General features: G+C 33.5%; 1 protein-coding gene and 1 pseudogene across 2 annotated transcripts; both read right to left on the bottom strand.

Annotated features, from left to right (window-relative positions):
• Positions 1-734: 734 nt before the first annotated feature.
• LOC125198639 (S-adenosyl-L-methionine-dependent methyltransferases superfamily protein) lies at positions 735-4,830 on the bottom strand. Of its 2 annotated transcripts, none has more exons than XM_048096959.2 (4): positions 3,824-4,830; positions 1,476-1,692; positions 1,061-1,138; positions 735-969 (listed from the first exon to the last, which is right to left on the bottom strand). In XM_048096959.2, exons 1-2 carry the CDS (start codon positions 4,797-4,799, stop codon positions 1,586-1,588), a joined length of 1,083 nt encoding a protein of 360 aa, XP_047952916.2. In that variant the 5' UTR covers positions 4,800-4,830; the 3' UTR covers positions 735-969; positions 1,061-1,138; positions 1,476-1,585. The 2 variants fall into 2 exon arrangements, with proteins under 2 accessions (XP_047952916.2, XP_047952918.2); XM_048096961.2 differs by having other exon boundaries at positions 3,819-4,828.
• Positions 4,831-12,010: 7,180 nt separating this feature from the next.
• LOC125203970 (large ribosomal subunit protein uL15x pseudogene) lies at positions 12,011-12,683 on the bottom strand (annotated as a pseudogene).
• Between the last annotated feature and the right edge of the window lie 2,792 nt (positions 12,684-15,475).

The following is a 15,475-nucleotide window of genomic DNA, read 5'->3' as shown; positions in this document are numbered from 1 at the left end:
ACTGCGACTCCTCCTTCTCCCCCAAAACCCTTCCTCACCCTCCACACCTTACAAATCAGAGAGGAACTGCTACAACCCCTCCGGACCTCAGGCACACCCCTGCCTCCGCCGGTCCTCGTCTTCTCACCGCGTGAGGCACCCATCCGCGGTTGTAGGGAGCTCGACAGCCAATACCGCTGCTGTCGCCTTTGACAGCAGCCTCTGCCGCTGCCACTGCTGTCTCCATTACGAACAGCGGCTGCTGTCTCCACCACGAGCAGCCGCTGGTGTTGCTTTTCGGTCCAGTTCAGGCAACCACTGCCCGATGCTCGGCAGTCTCATTTTCGTTTCCTCCATTCCCCGAAGTTATTTCTTTTAAAAGCTTGTTCCTTTAAGTTCTATTTTTCCAATTGGATATTCAACTATTGGCGGCAACTCTGTTCTTGAGATGGATTGTGGAGTCGAAGATGAGGGAGATTTGTAAGGTGTCGAGGGTGAGGAAGGGTTTTGGGGATAGAAGGAGGGGTCGCGGTGAACGAAGAAGAAGAGCTATTCTATTTCTTTCTTTTTTTCATATTTTCTTAAATTTAAATGAATATTTATTAAAATACAGTAATTAGGAAATTTAAATGAATATTCATTAAAATAATTAGGGAATTAATTAAGGAGTAAAAAATCAGAATTAGAAGTCTAATTTGGTCAAAATTGGAATTACATCCGTTGACCGTTAGTTTTTTAACGGAAAAGTTAGTCCAGGACCAAAATCGTAAAATGTTCATATATTCAGGACCAAAAAATCCAAAAGATGTATGTTCAGGACCAAAAAATCCAAAAGATAAAATTTAGGACCAAAATCGTAAAATGGTCATATATTCAGTACCAATTTTGGCCTTTACTCTAAACTTTATACCAAATGTTGTAACTTTATACCAAATGTTGTTTCTTCAAGAAGATGCCCCGAAACGTGGAATTTCCACTAGCACCAACTGCCTGTTCATTAAATTTGGAAGGATAATTAATTAAATATGATTTTGACTCAAAATAATCTTGATTCTAACAAGAAAAATAACGAAGTAATTACCTTGCTTCTGAGAGTTTGAGAACAGAATACTTAAATTTTCTATGTTGCTGGAAGTATCAGAAGCAAATTATCCGCCACCTATTCACATGTAGCAAGATCATGAAAATTCAGACAAATGACATTTTTGAACGGCTTTAATTTTCGATAACAAGGACCAGAAAGTCGACTAGTGAGAAACATTGCCGCCTTGGATGTTTTACAGAAGAAATGCTACATTAAGGAGAGGCATCAAAAAAGTAGAAGGCATCACATAAATTTCACTTTTTCTAATGATACGTCAAATACTTTGCACCAATAGCTAAGCCATATGGGGCATCTGTTCAAGAAAATGCGATCTCAGCTCATAAACACAAGCATAAAACAGATATGGATTGTCAGAATCACAACACACCATGTTTAGGAGGATTCTTCTTACCTTGTTGTCGTAAAGAGAGGTGAAAGATGAGGTTGTGCTGTGAGAGGGAGCAGGATCTGTTGTTTCGTGTGGATCGGGATAGTATGAACCAATTCTGCTGAAACTGCTACTCAGAGCTGCTGTAAGGACTGTATGGATTGCTGCTGGAGTTGCTGCCACCTCTCGCTGAGGAAGGCGGCCACAGAGCAAGTCTGCTCGGATCTTGACTGTCTTCCGGCTGCTCAAAAACCGACAAAACCGCTAATTAATACACTTTCATCTGAAGGTAAAATGTATCTTGATGATCATGTAGGAAAAAAAATTGAATTGATCTAAATTTGGAGTACTCCTTGACAAACACTTGAACAACTGAAGTCTACATAAGTGATCAATCAAGTAATAGTTCAACAAGATATTATTGTACCATGCAAATCCCGAGTAAGATCCATTGGCCTCAATTTTTTGGTTTAATATTGCTAATAGGCACACAGAAAATGCAAAAATAAAAAAATCCTCATCATAAAAAACTAGAAAGAGACAATGTATATGTACTAGGAGAAGACATAAACCCACTTTCCAGAATCTCATCCATCTCTATCCAAGGGCTTAGTCACATTTCTTCTCTTTAAATATCTTCTTTAATAGTTTAGAACACCTCCAACAGCATTTAATAGATAATAAGGTGAAAATTAGAAAAGTCATTAAGAAATACATATTCACATTCACCAAATGAAGAAATCAATACCATGTCATTTCAAGAGAACATTTAATACGCCTATTTTGCATTTCCTATATTATAGATTAAGTAGTATGCCTTTGGATCTAATTTCAATGGAGCGACAACAAAGTATGAGTTGGTGGTGCATCCAAAGCATCCCAGTTCAGAAGTCAAACTGAGGCCCAAAATAAACTGATCCTAAGATGTACTTAAGGTTTAATACAAGTGAACAAGCAATCAGTAATCTTGTCTGCAGAATCAGTCCTATGGCCTTTGCCTAATTGCCATGCCCATTGTTGTTTTTATACACTACTGTATTACCTAAAACAGCACAAACGCATACCACCATTCCCTTTTCTAGCTCCTTGACTGATCAATTATGAGAAGACGGGTTTAAAACAATTATAACATCTGCATTCAAGCTCTGCAACATGATTACTTTGCTTCAACTCTATAAAACACGTAGGCTTAGATATTTGAGGTTGTAGAGCTAATATCTACATACTTACTACAAACAACAAATATCAATCCATACTTACACATCATTCAGAAACCCAATGGTCAAAATAGATCTTCATTGTGCTAGTAAAATGGAAGTAGAAGTCCAGGAAAAAAAAAAGAGAAAATAGAGGAAAAGAGTGAATGCGCTTCAAGGACACATACCTAGGTGGCCAAATGACAAAATTAATAAATTGGTCGACCATCTCGAGCAGAACAACTCAAGCAGTCAATCCCTATTGAACAGATTCATATTCCACCCATGACATCTCAAACTTAAAGTACTTGTTAGAACCTCAATCACTAATCCAACAATTGGATTTTCTGTAACTAATACGAAGTGTGTATACACTAATCCATCCACATTAAACCTTGGATCTCAAACTCTGCAGGGGATAGACATGAAGGAGGAACTCATATACATAGCATAGCAAAACAGCAACAATGAAGGGGAGTAAAACAAATAAATTCATAAAAATACATCAGAGCTCAAATGTGATTTTTAAAACACTAGTTCCACCTAACCTCACGAAGTAGAAACGTACAACCCTGACCCTCTTATGATGTGCAAGAACACCTAGAGATATTGATGCATGGTTTCTGTACACCCAAAAACTTTCTATCAAGAAAGCCACCAATGCATTTTAACAATCCATACAACCTAGAAAATGTATTTCCACCAATCTTGAGATTCAAGAAGCAGCCTATATTGCTTACTCCAACAAGTCAAGTCAGATGTTTAAAGATGTGATTTTTTGGAACTTCAAGTGCTCCTATACTTCAAAGAGCAGATATGGCATACTATCCGTGCTTTAGGTTGGTTCTCGAAATTACTTACTTAAATTTGTCTGCTTATACCCACTCTTCAGGCATGCATTAATTTATTTAACATGATTTGTGTTCTGGCTATCAAAGATTATTGTTTGACAAACTCAATGCCCCCTTACCGGAAGTTCAGTTAACTAAAACCAAAAACCGAGCACGGTTAATGAGCAGATACCAATCTTTAACTTAAAAAGTATATGGAGTATATTCCAGAGATATTTACTTTTAATTTATCACAACCATGATAACATATTAGTACTAAAGAAAATGGAGTAATTTATTAGCACAAAATCAGTAATTGGTTGAAGCAAATCAACAAACACCTAACATGCATTTCCATAAGGCTTCCACATATCAACATAGAACTTCAACGGCCGCGGCAGCTTCTTCCTCCACTCGGCGGCGTCAGGCATTCCTCCCGTCAGTGCAACCGCACTATCATCCTTTCGATTATCGAGGCTCAGCACGTAAACCTCGCACCCAAACACCTCGTGCATCGCCCTCAACGTCTCCTCCATTATAACCTTCCCATCTCTCCGTATATCCTCCGGCTCCACGCAGCTCCCGCCCACATTCACCATCATCCTCCCGCCCTTCCTCAAACTCCTCCTCAGCTTCTCCCACGTCGCCGTGTCCTGCAATTCCGGAATGACGCAGCCTTTGCTGAACAAATCGATCAGAATCCCAGCGAATTTCTCCTTCTCGCCGGCATTCAGCGCGTTGCCCGTGTAGATCTTCAGCCGCTCCGAGTATTTCTTCTCGAGCTTCTCGAGGCCGAAGTACTCTCGGGCGACGGCGAGGACGGAGGGATCGAGCTCCCAGCCGTGGATGGCGGCGTCGGGGTGGAGCTCAAGGATGATTCGGGCGGCGGATCCTGCTCCGAAGCCTAGGATTGCAATTGGACCGGGCGGGAGGAGTGGGGGAAGAGTGGCGAAGACGTCGAAGTAGGCATTGGTTAGGGATTTGAAGAGATAGGAGATGCTGTGGATGTTGCCAGGGGCGTCGAGGAGGAGGAGGCGGGAGCCGGCGAGAGGGTGGTCCGCCGCCCGGGAGACTTGGATGACGCGGATGTAGTTGTGGCGTGATTTGAATTTTACTAGGGTTTTGACGTGCTCAACTGGGATTCCGTCGTCGGAGGATGATGATTTGGTGGTTGATTGAGGGGAGTTGGTGGAGTTGAGCGGGAAGAGGCGGAATTTGATGGGGATGGGGCGGTGGGTGGCGGTGGTCGGAGGGGGGAAATTTGGGTAGTGGATATGTGGGAATGGGAGTTGGGGAAAATTTTGTGCTAAGGCTAATTTCATGGTTAAAGATTACGCGCGCTGAATTGCACTTGTCTCTATTTTTTAAAACTAGTAGTATATCCCCAACACCTGCGCAGCTGACGAAATTCTTAGTAAATCTTATAATTTGTACTTCCTTCGTCCTATAAAAGTTGAGACAAAATTTTTAGATACGGAGATTAAGAATTTATATTAAATAAATAGGAGAGATGAAAAAAGTAGGAAAGATAAGAGAGAGTAAAGTAAATGATGGAATAAAATAAGAGTAATTAGATGTTTTGTCTTTTCTTAAAAAAGGAAATGACTCAACTTTGTTGGGACGGACTAAAAAGGAATACGACTCAACTTTTATGGGACGGAGGGAGTACAAGATATGAATAAAGGAAATTATTTAATATACTCCGTGTCCAAAAGTTTTGCACCAACTTAACTTTATTCAATATACTCCGTGCCCAAAAGTTTTGCACCAACTTAATTGGGACAAGGGGAGTATAATAATTAAGAATACATATTTTCTTATAAATTTATAACAAAAACATACTCTCTTAGCTAAGACTAAGGAGATTATTTTAAAATTTCATACCAAAAAGTTATGTACAAACAGAGTACAATACTTGAGAATAAATATTCACCTATAAATCTATAAAAGCAATAACTACTACAAATCTATAAAAGCAATAACTATTTTTTTAAACATAAATAGAGAAAATTGATAATAAAAAAAGAAGACAAAAATAAGAGAAATAATAAAAAAAGATAATAGCTTATAAGAATATCTGATGTACAAAATGTATTATAAACTTGAGTTAGGGTTATTAAATGGAATGATAACTAAAGTATCAAATTGAAAGTTGGGTACGTGAATAAAATAAAAATCATCTGTAGTAGTCCGATTTAAAACATGGATTATACTAATCAAAACATATTTGTTGATCAAATAACATTCATGTGATATAGAATTCATAAGAATTAAATTAATCATATCTATAAGAAAATAAAAAGATATTCTAATTTATAATTTATATTATTTATTAATAATAAAAAGTTTAAAAATATCCAATAATATGATAACAAAATAAAAATTAACATGTAACACAACAAAAAAATCTAATACGCAATAATGTAAAACAAACAATAACAGTTAAATGTAATCCTTAATTAATACCATTTGATTAATATATTAAATTGACTTCAATGGTAGTATTAAAAAACAAATAAATCAATACATTTAAAGAAGTAAACAAAATCAAAACAGTTGTTTGTATAATGTCATAATTTAATTTATAAATTATCTTTCATTGAATTATAGTATAGTCTATCAAAGTAAACAAAAAAAACATTTCAAATAAATAAAAACTTGACTAAAACTAAAAATAAATATAATCGAATAAACACAAAACAACATTTTTTGGAAAAACACTATAGAATTTACAAATACATTATCTTTAGAACCAATACAAATACATTATTTTTAGAATCAATAAAAATGCAATCACATTTCCTTTAGGATCAAGAAAAATGCAAATACATTATCTTTAGAACCAATAAACATGTGAAAAAATCTTTTGGGGTAAAAGAAAATAAATTTCCTCCAAAATACATAACAAAAGTTTAAATCTTAGCACCTACAATAGAATAAATAAATATAAATAATAAAGATTGATATATATAATTATTAAATTGAGTGAAAAAATAATAATATAAAAATTACCATTTATAACAATCCTATTGTCCAAATCTATAACCAAACAAACTTCATTAGATTAAATTAAAGCTTAAATCCGAGTACCTACAATTAAATAACAAAAGGTTAACAAAAACTGCTATATAGAAGTATAATACATGCAAAAATTATTATTTAAAATGCCACAAAAATTTCAAAATAACTACCATCTATGACAACACTATTCATTGGTCCGGGAGCAATTATAACATAAACTACTTTTTATCATAAAAATAAATGATTAAATGAATTTTAAACTTTATATGATAGTTAATTAAATTTCATATATAAATAATATTAGTTAATTACGTTTTGATCTAATTATAATATTATTTAATAACTAAGTTGTCAATGGAGAATGCATATGTACCAAATATTAAAATCTCTCTCACCTACCATTCAATAAAGGCAGCAACCATTTCCATCTTCCACAACAACCATTTCCATCTTCCACAATTACTCCTGTAAATTTTCTCTCTTATCTAAAACCATTTCCATCTTCAATCATTCTTTTTGTCAATCTCAAACGTTCAATTTGTTAAAAAATGTCTATGCAACCAGAGGAGAGATACTTGGAAGATAGAATTGCACTGTTCTTTACAGTAATTACATCCAAAGAACAATCAAAGCTAGTATGTATTGAAATTTATTTAATACTTTTGTTTTTTTTAAATAACATTCTTTGTATCATCTAGATTCAAAAAAATAATTATATTTATGTTAAATAAAACAAATCTTCCCAGAAAAATTTCAAGCAAACTATCAAAGTGAGCTAGGCCCAACATGTGAACTTGAAAACAGTTTCATTAATTCTGGACAACAAAACTCGGAATACTTCCAAGCGGAAGAATGTGCTTGGACGATGGATGGAAAAAGTTCCACAAGGATAACCACTTGAAATACACGGAGATTTCTTGAGTTTGTAGTTGATTTCACCCAATATGTTCTACGTGGACATATATGATGGTACTACGCATGTGGTAAAGAATACCAACCAGACTAGGGTAAGTAAATACAATAAATTCAGCTTTGTCAATAAATTTTAATGCTCCATGTTTTAATCAATCCTTTATAGAAGGAGCTATCATTGAAATCGACACATCATCATCTTCACAACCTATTGCTTCACCTTCTTTCAAATCGATCTTGACAACATCAAATTACAGAGTATTGGTAAGAACTAATATTTCTATTTAATAAATATATTTTATAATCATTGTGTTTATTTACTTTTATAAACTGAACAACTGAAATTGATAAATTAATGTAATTAACATTATAGCACATACCAATCCAATTCTGGAGGGAATATGTGATAGACAAAGATGTTGAAGTCACAATCTTTGAATTCCAAAAGAAAACATGGCAAACAACTTTGAAGAAGGCTAAAGATAGGGTGATAGTCTCCAAAGGATGGAAAAATTTCTACAATGAGAACTCGTTCCGTGCTAGAATGCAATTGAATTTTCAGTTGATAAGGAGCAACCCTACCCTCAAATTCAAAGTTACTGGAGGTAAATCATAATTAGTCCATATTTTATGTTTTAACTCAATACATCAATATTTCTTTGATTGATAAATAAAAAAACAATCTTGCATTATATCTTACGCAGTGATGAAAAGTGACATCAAAGAATGTTTTGAGTAATTTCTGATCAGGTAAGTCAATTTTAAAATCACTGCTTTGTGAAATAAACAATATGTATTTTTAATTGTTATGTTTTAAGTACTCTAATATCTAGTGTGTACTCATGATTTAGCATCTATTTTTAATTATATTTATGATGCAATTATCGACAACACGCTATTTATTACAAACATAAACATTTAATTACAAGTTTGTGTTAAAATGACAACACTTCTTAATGTGACACCGTGACACCATATATACAGCAATATTATAAACGTTACACAACAATAATACAAACACTACACAGCAATCTATAGATTGTTGTATAACGTGTTGGATATTGTTGGACAAGAAAAATTATTGTATAAAGAGCAACAAATTGCTGGTCAAGTTTTTCAATTGTTTTTTTTTTGCCATGTGGCAACTTATTATTCATCCACGTGTACAAATGATTGGCTAGAAATAGTGGTATGGTGTTATTTTAAGGGGTGGTGGCACCCTAACATGCCCCTTTAATTACATATATATATCATGAATTATGTTAAACTAAATACATAATAGTGGAAAAAATAGAGTAAATACATAACTCTTACAAAATATCATCACTTTTATTTCATATTAGTACAAAAAGTTTATCTTGCATAAACTCATAAATTATATCTATTTTGATTATATATATGATGCAATTATAAAAAACATATAGTATTAATTTCAAATATAAACATCTACTAACATATACTCCCACCGGCCCATGTTACTTGCACAATTGCTTTTTGGCTCGTAATAGCATAGTGATATAGAAATATTTAACAAATGGTACTCTCTCTGTTTCACCATAGTTGAGGCAAAACTTTTGGGCACGAGGTTTTAGAAATGAATGTTGGATGTGTTAAATAAATAGATAAAAAAAAGTAAGAGAGATGAAAAGGCAAAGAGAATAAAGTATAAAGTGAATAAAGTAGATAGAATAAAGTAAGAGAGAGTAAAGTAAGAAAGAGAAAAAGTTACTATATATGGAAATGACTCAACTACGGCGAAACGAAAGAAGTAATAAAATAGAGATATTATTAAAAGCAAATACAGTTACACATTTATTCTATATCTAATTTTTAATTAATGAAAAATGAAATCATATTGGCAAAAACTAACATAAGAAAAGTAGAACTCTCTTTACAATAAAAACTATAGTTAATTAAGTAGAACACTGTCTATTTTCTAATAATATATGGCTTCAAATTTATTTGTACAACATTCTCTCTCAATAATAATAACAATATTTATTACTACTAACAACAACTGGAATTTAGTAATATCATATGACAACATTATTCAAATTTACTAATCCTCGTATATAACTTCAAATTTATATGTTACACTTTAAAATTTAATAAGAAAAATAAAAAAATCATAAATAATTTGGAGAATCAAGTATCCAAATACAATAATAATTACAACTGTGGTGACATTCATTGTAAAAATACATGGGATTTCGTAGAACTGACACAATGAAGTAAACTAAAGCTTTTCAATTTATTACTATCACACACTATTATTTTTATATTTTCTTTAGTTGATATTATTATTATACACCATACCTTATTTGACTATTATAACATTACTTTCTTGTATTAGTTACTATTTTTATATAGTTAAAAATAAATATCATGTTGTAAGTACAATATGAAATATAATAAAACATTAACTCCTTGAAATTACTTTAGAATTGTTGTAAGTAAAGTATACTACTATTCATCCACTTGTTCAAAATATAAAAATTAAATGTAAATATTGATAACATTCAATCCATACAAAAATATAAATACATAAAACGAAACAACTGCACCACATTAAAAATATTACAAAATCTAAAACAATCAACAAATATTAATGACAAACATTGTTCAAATTCATCATTACATTACCACTGATTGAGAATTCTCATTTTACATAGAAACTGCTAAAATCCAAAATATATCTCATACACTATCGGATTCAATATATTATGGATTCAATAAATCATGGAATTTATTACTACAATAAATATTGGAGTTAAATGTCTAACATCAATAGAAACATATTATACATATAAATTTTGATATATTTGTATAATATATATTTAATTATATATTTGCTACAGTATTCTAGTCCGACCAGTGGTTGAACCGGTCCGACCAGTTGAACCATGAACCAGTAGATTTGTCGGTTCGCTTGTCGGTCCGGTTGTTAAAACATTGGGAGAGGCCATAAGGATTAGCAAAAGAATCTGAGGTTGTGCGAAGATTGTCACTCATTCACCAATTTCATGTCCAAGTTTGCATATCGAATGATTTGGTTAGGGATATTAATCAGTTTTTCCATATATATATATATATATATATATATTTCTTTTGTATGTTGATAATAAAAATTAATTATCATTGCTTAATTATTTTATAATATTATATAGGATTTGCTTTTGTGATATAATTATAGTATGATTTTTTTTTTAATTTTATAACATGACAAAAGAGTAAAATTTAATATTTATTAAAGGATAGGTATTTTTAAAATTTTGAATTTTAATTTGAATTCCAATTCAATTCCAAATCTTTTGTATTGAGTTATCAAACATGGGATTTGAAATTATAATACAATTCCATACCAATTCTTTAATTATACCAAATATAGGATTTAGAATTGAATTCAAATTCAATTCCAATTTCGTATACCGAATGGACCCTAAGTTCTTTCATCAGAAATGAATTTCATGCAATTCTGGAAGAGGTGATCGATTCTCCCACAATTTCCATTCCTTGCATTCTCTCATAGTGGAGTCATTTTTCTATTTGGAAAAATTTATTCTTAATTGAGTCATTTTCATACTCCCTTCGTTCCATAGTAATAAAGTCATTTTGTCATTTTTGTACGTTTCACCACAGTAATAGAGTCATTTTCTTTTTTAGTAAAAGTTAAACACATTTTTCCACACATACTTTACTCTCTCTTACTTTATTTATTTCCTCTTCATCTCTCTACCTTTTTCATTTTCCACTTTACTCTCCCTTTCACTTAACTCACCTAACACAATTTTTCTTAATATCCGCGCCGAAAAGAAACATCTCCATTACCATGGAACTAGGGGAGTATATAATGGTACCCCACAAAAGATGTCACACTTTCCTTTTTAGTTTGTCACACAAAAGATGTCACATTTTCCTTTTTGAAAACAATTTTCTCTCACAGGAATATAAAAATTATATTTTCTCTTTCCATTTAACACACAAAACAAAACCTCTTAAAATCTCGTGACCTCCCACAAGTGTGACATCTTTTGTGGGATGAAGGGAGTAACATTTTTTGTTACTCTTACTTTACTCACTCTCACTTGATCCTCTCTGCTTCATTCACTTTCAACTCTATTTTTTCAACTTTTTCCTCACTCTTAGTTTTATATAATTATATCTATCTACTTAACACACTCAACTTTTTTCTCACTCTTAGTTTTATATAATTATATCTATCTACTTAACACACTAAATATCCATTTACTTTCTCTTATTTTTATTCTCTGCTCTATTCATTTTCTACTCTTTTCCCTTTATCTTTTTCTCCCTCTTACTTTTTTAATCTATCTACTTAATACACTAAATATCCAATTACTCTATTCTCTCAAACTTAATACACTAAATATCCATTAACTAAATCTATCTAGTTAATACACTAAATATCCATACACTAAATCTATTTGAGAAATGCAAAGGACCTTAAAATTCTCAATACCATGCTTCTAACAAGGCTGGTTGGCTGGTGTTGAAAAAAATTAAACATGTAAACATGTCATAAACACAATAAACAATAATTAACTACATCCAAGGATTTATAGTGAAGAGATAGTAAGGGTTCATCCAAGTTTCAATCTTTGTAAATCAAACCACAAATCAAATATACATTTTATGAAATCGACTTAACAAATTTCAAGCATGGCATCATGTTATTCTAATCAGCATGGAAGTGAAAAATATCAGCTCATTCATAGAAGAAGTCTGAAATATCTCAAAATTCATTCAAAAGCAAAATTAAAAAACAAAACCCTAGTTCAAGCAGTGAGCACGACGGCGCCGCCAGCTTCCTTGATCTTCTTCTCGGCGTTCTTGGAGACGAGCTTGGCCTTGAGAAGGACCGGCTTCCCCTCCGGAAGCAATCCCTTGCCGAGGACCTTGAAGTAGCCGAACTGCGTGACGTCGATGAGAGGCGCGTTGTCCTTGGACGCCTTGTCCTTGAGCTCTTGCGGCACCAGCGACCAGAGGCGGTCGATGTTGACGGTGGGGCAGTGGAACTTGTTGCGCAGGCGATGGAAGTAGCGCATACCAACCTTGCCGAAGTAGCCAGGATGGTATTTGTCGAAGAGGATGCGGTGGTGATGCATTCCTCCCGCGTTTCCGCGACCTCCGGGATGCTTCCTGTGCTTGCCGATTCTACCATGGCCAGCGCTCACATGGCCGCGCTTCTTGCGGTTCTTCTTCAATCTGGTGGTCATGGCGGCACAATTGAATTGGGGGTTAGGGTTTCGGCATTTATCGCACACAAATAGGGCCGTGGCCCCATACAAATTTAAGAAGCCCATTTCCAAAAAAATAAAAAATATTTATAACTGAGTGATGTGTTTTAATTTTAATATTATTTTAAATTAGCTATGTGGAGACCAATGTTTCTTCTATAAAATAACTCAAAACACTCTAAATTTTATGCAACCGTCTCATTTTAAATTATTTTTTTTATTACGATATAGTATCAAATTAGCTATGGAGACTACTGTTTCTCCCCCAAAATAATTCGACATTTTAAATTTTATGTAAGCTCTAGGTTTAAATTATATTTTATAAGAATACAATCAATTAAATCTAATTTTATTGTGATTCAAACAAATTCATGATTGCCTAGTTTCTATAAAAAGTTAGAGCATTCACGATGAATAACCTATCTCAGGAGCATATCTATATTTCTTCCTACCATGTCAGTATTTTATTCCATGGCCTATTTTCCTGTAATGGAATGGTCTATCACATAATTATCTCATTTTCACATTAAGCATTATTTCTATATTATATTTTTAATTGTTGGTATAAAATAAAATAAGATAAAATAGTTAAAAAATAAATTCAAAACCAAAATAAATTATAAATATAAGGTGAAAATGAAGGGATGAATGTAAATAATGGGGTATGGAGGTATATATTGAGGGTTTAAAAAATATTAAAAGAATATTATAAATTCCGATAATCGGCCATATCGCCACAATGATGGGCCGATCATGGCCCCTTTCCATCGGCCATGGCCGACCCAGCGACCATTTGGGGGAGGCGAGCGAGGGCCTTTCATCAACCCATTCTCCGCAATGGCGGCCAATCTCCGGGCCTATGATGGCCTCAGAAGATAGGCCATCTAACTAATGCTCTTATATAATACTGTGATGATTAGTGGACAAGCCAAAATGATAATGTTGGAAGGGTCAAATTATTGTTTATATTTATGAAGCATTTTTTGGTACCGTTTTCGTCAGAAGCCCGTGACATAAGCAATAGGGGCCCGAGACAGATGGACAATAATAAATCTCGTTCTAGGCCTTGGTTACATGTCAGGATAACATGCTTAAATGGATAATATCTGTAAAAATAGTTGCTAAAGTGTGCAGGATGTTAGGAGGAAAGGGTCGGAAGAAATTCAGGTGAAAGGAACGCAAAAATGGTGCTATACTGATCATAATGCACACCATGAAGCTTGAGGATGAGAATGAGTGGATTGCTATAAATGATCATCTATCTAGAAGGGGCAGAATCATCATTTCAAGAGAAGGAACAACCCTAGGAATTGGATAGGCCGTTCAATAAATAGAAGATCAACATTGAAGAAACATGTCCATGCTTAGACCATTTTCTAGATTATCTTTACTGCACTCTCTTAGATAACTTAGTTAGCTAGCTTTCACTTAAGCTTCCGGCCACCTGTCGGGAGAAGGAGTCTACCGTCCGTTTAAGCTAGTTTGTCGCTGTAGTTCCGGAAGTTTCACCAACCCCAGACAATCTTTAATTGCTTTATATTATGCTTTCTTAGTTTAAGTACTTGTTTTTACTTGCATTTGACTTGGATTCTAGTAGCTGCTTAGTTTGAAAATCTTTTGGTTTGATAATCTTGAATGAAATGAAGTTTTTGTGGTTTATGTGTGTTCCATCTTGACTTTCGTTTGCCTAGTTAGATAGATCTAGTGATTTCACGTTGTTTACTGTTGTTTTCTAGCTCAAATATGCCTAGTTAAGTTAGATCTGTTTATTCAAGTTTCTCAAAGTTTTAATCGGGCGTTTCTTCTAAAAATGCATAGATCTGAGTTTTCCGCCACCTTGCATGTTGATCTGTGTGCACGTCTGCTGATTTATTTCTGCCTAATTTAGTTGCATAGTTTAATTTCTCGTCTAGATCTAGATTTAGTGTTTTGGGTTTTGGTTTGATCTGAATTTTTTGCGTTTGATTCCGAGCATTCATCCATGGAGGTTTGATTTTTTGGTCATTTTTCGTTGCTTGGTGAAGAAGACAACATCTCAGCCTGATTCTGGGACCACTTCTGTTCCTTTTTACTTTTTTCCTTTCACATTTCAGTACATCCATCTCTATGGGATTGATCATTTACTCTGTTATACTAGCCAGTAGAAGTGAGTTAAGGTTTTTGATAGGGAAGATAGACACAGGCTATAAATAACAACACAACTAGATCTAGGTACCCTCCTAGCCAGTTGGAGCTTACACACACATCGAGTTAGAGTCTCTCTTTCGAACCTTTCAGACAATGAGAAAATAATTAAAAGATGATCAAAAGAAACTACATATACGTATTTGGGCTATAATTAAAAGTGATGTTAGCGTCAAAAGAATCGATAATGTCGCAAAAAAAAAACGGTGTCGCCATAACAACTACTCTTTCCGTCCCGGCTAAGATGACACATTTCTTAGTCGGCACGGGATTTTCAGAGTTGTTGGTTAATATGATTAATTGGAGAGATAAAGAGTCGGGTGTAAGTGGTTATATGTATTAATTGGAGAGAGAAAGTTACCAAACATAGAAACGTGTCATCTTGGTTGGTACAAACTAAAAAGGAAAGTGTGTCATTAAGGCGAAGGGAGTATTTTATTAGCATCTAAGAATTATATGTAATAATTTATTTTCACCTGCTATAAATATGATAAACAAATGTATTAAAAATATATTTTAAAAAAATTAGAGCTTTTAAATAAAATTTACTACTATTATATACTCCCTCTGTACGTGAAAAAATGTCTTATTTTGCCATTTAAGGATGTCAACGATTTAATATT

The sequence above is a fragment of the Salvia hispanica genome, chromosome 6 (genome assembly GCF_029641045.1).
Source record: "Salvia hispanica isolate PSC_SH4W2 chromosome 6, Shi_PSC_v1, whole genome shotgun sequence".
NCBI lineage: Eukaryota > Viridiplantae > Streptophyta > Magnoliopsida > Lamiales > Lamiaceae > Salvia > Salvia hispanica.
Note: the sequence above shows the minus strand (reverse complement) of the source record. Positions and strands in the feature narration are given on the sequence as shown.

What these genes read in the sequence shown, in the direction of transcription:
- LOC125198639 (XM_048096959.2), bottom strand. Translation starts at nt 4,799, where the DNA reads ATGAAATTAGCCTTAGCACAAAATTTTCCCCAACTCCCATTCCCACAT. An exon ending in GAAGCCTTATGGAAATGCAT is followed by an intron (nt 1,693 to 3,823) that starts GTTAGGTGTTTG and finishes GTTTTTGAGCAG; the next exon opens with CCGGAAGACAGTCAAGATCC.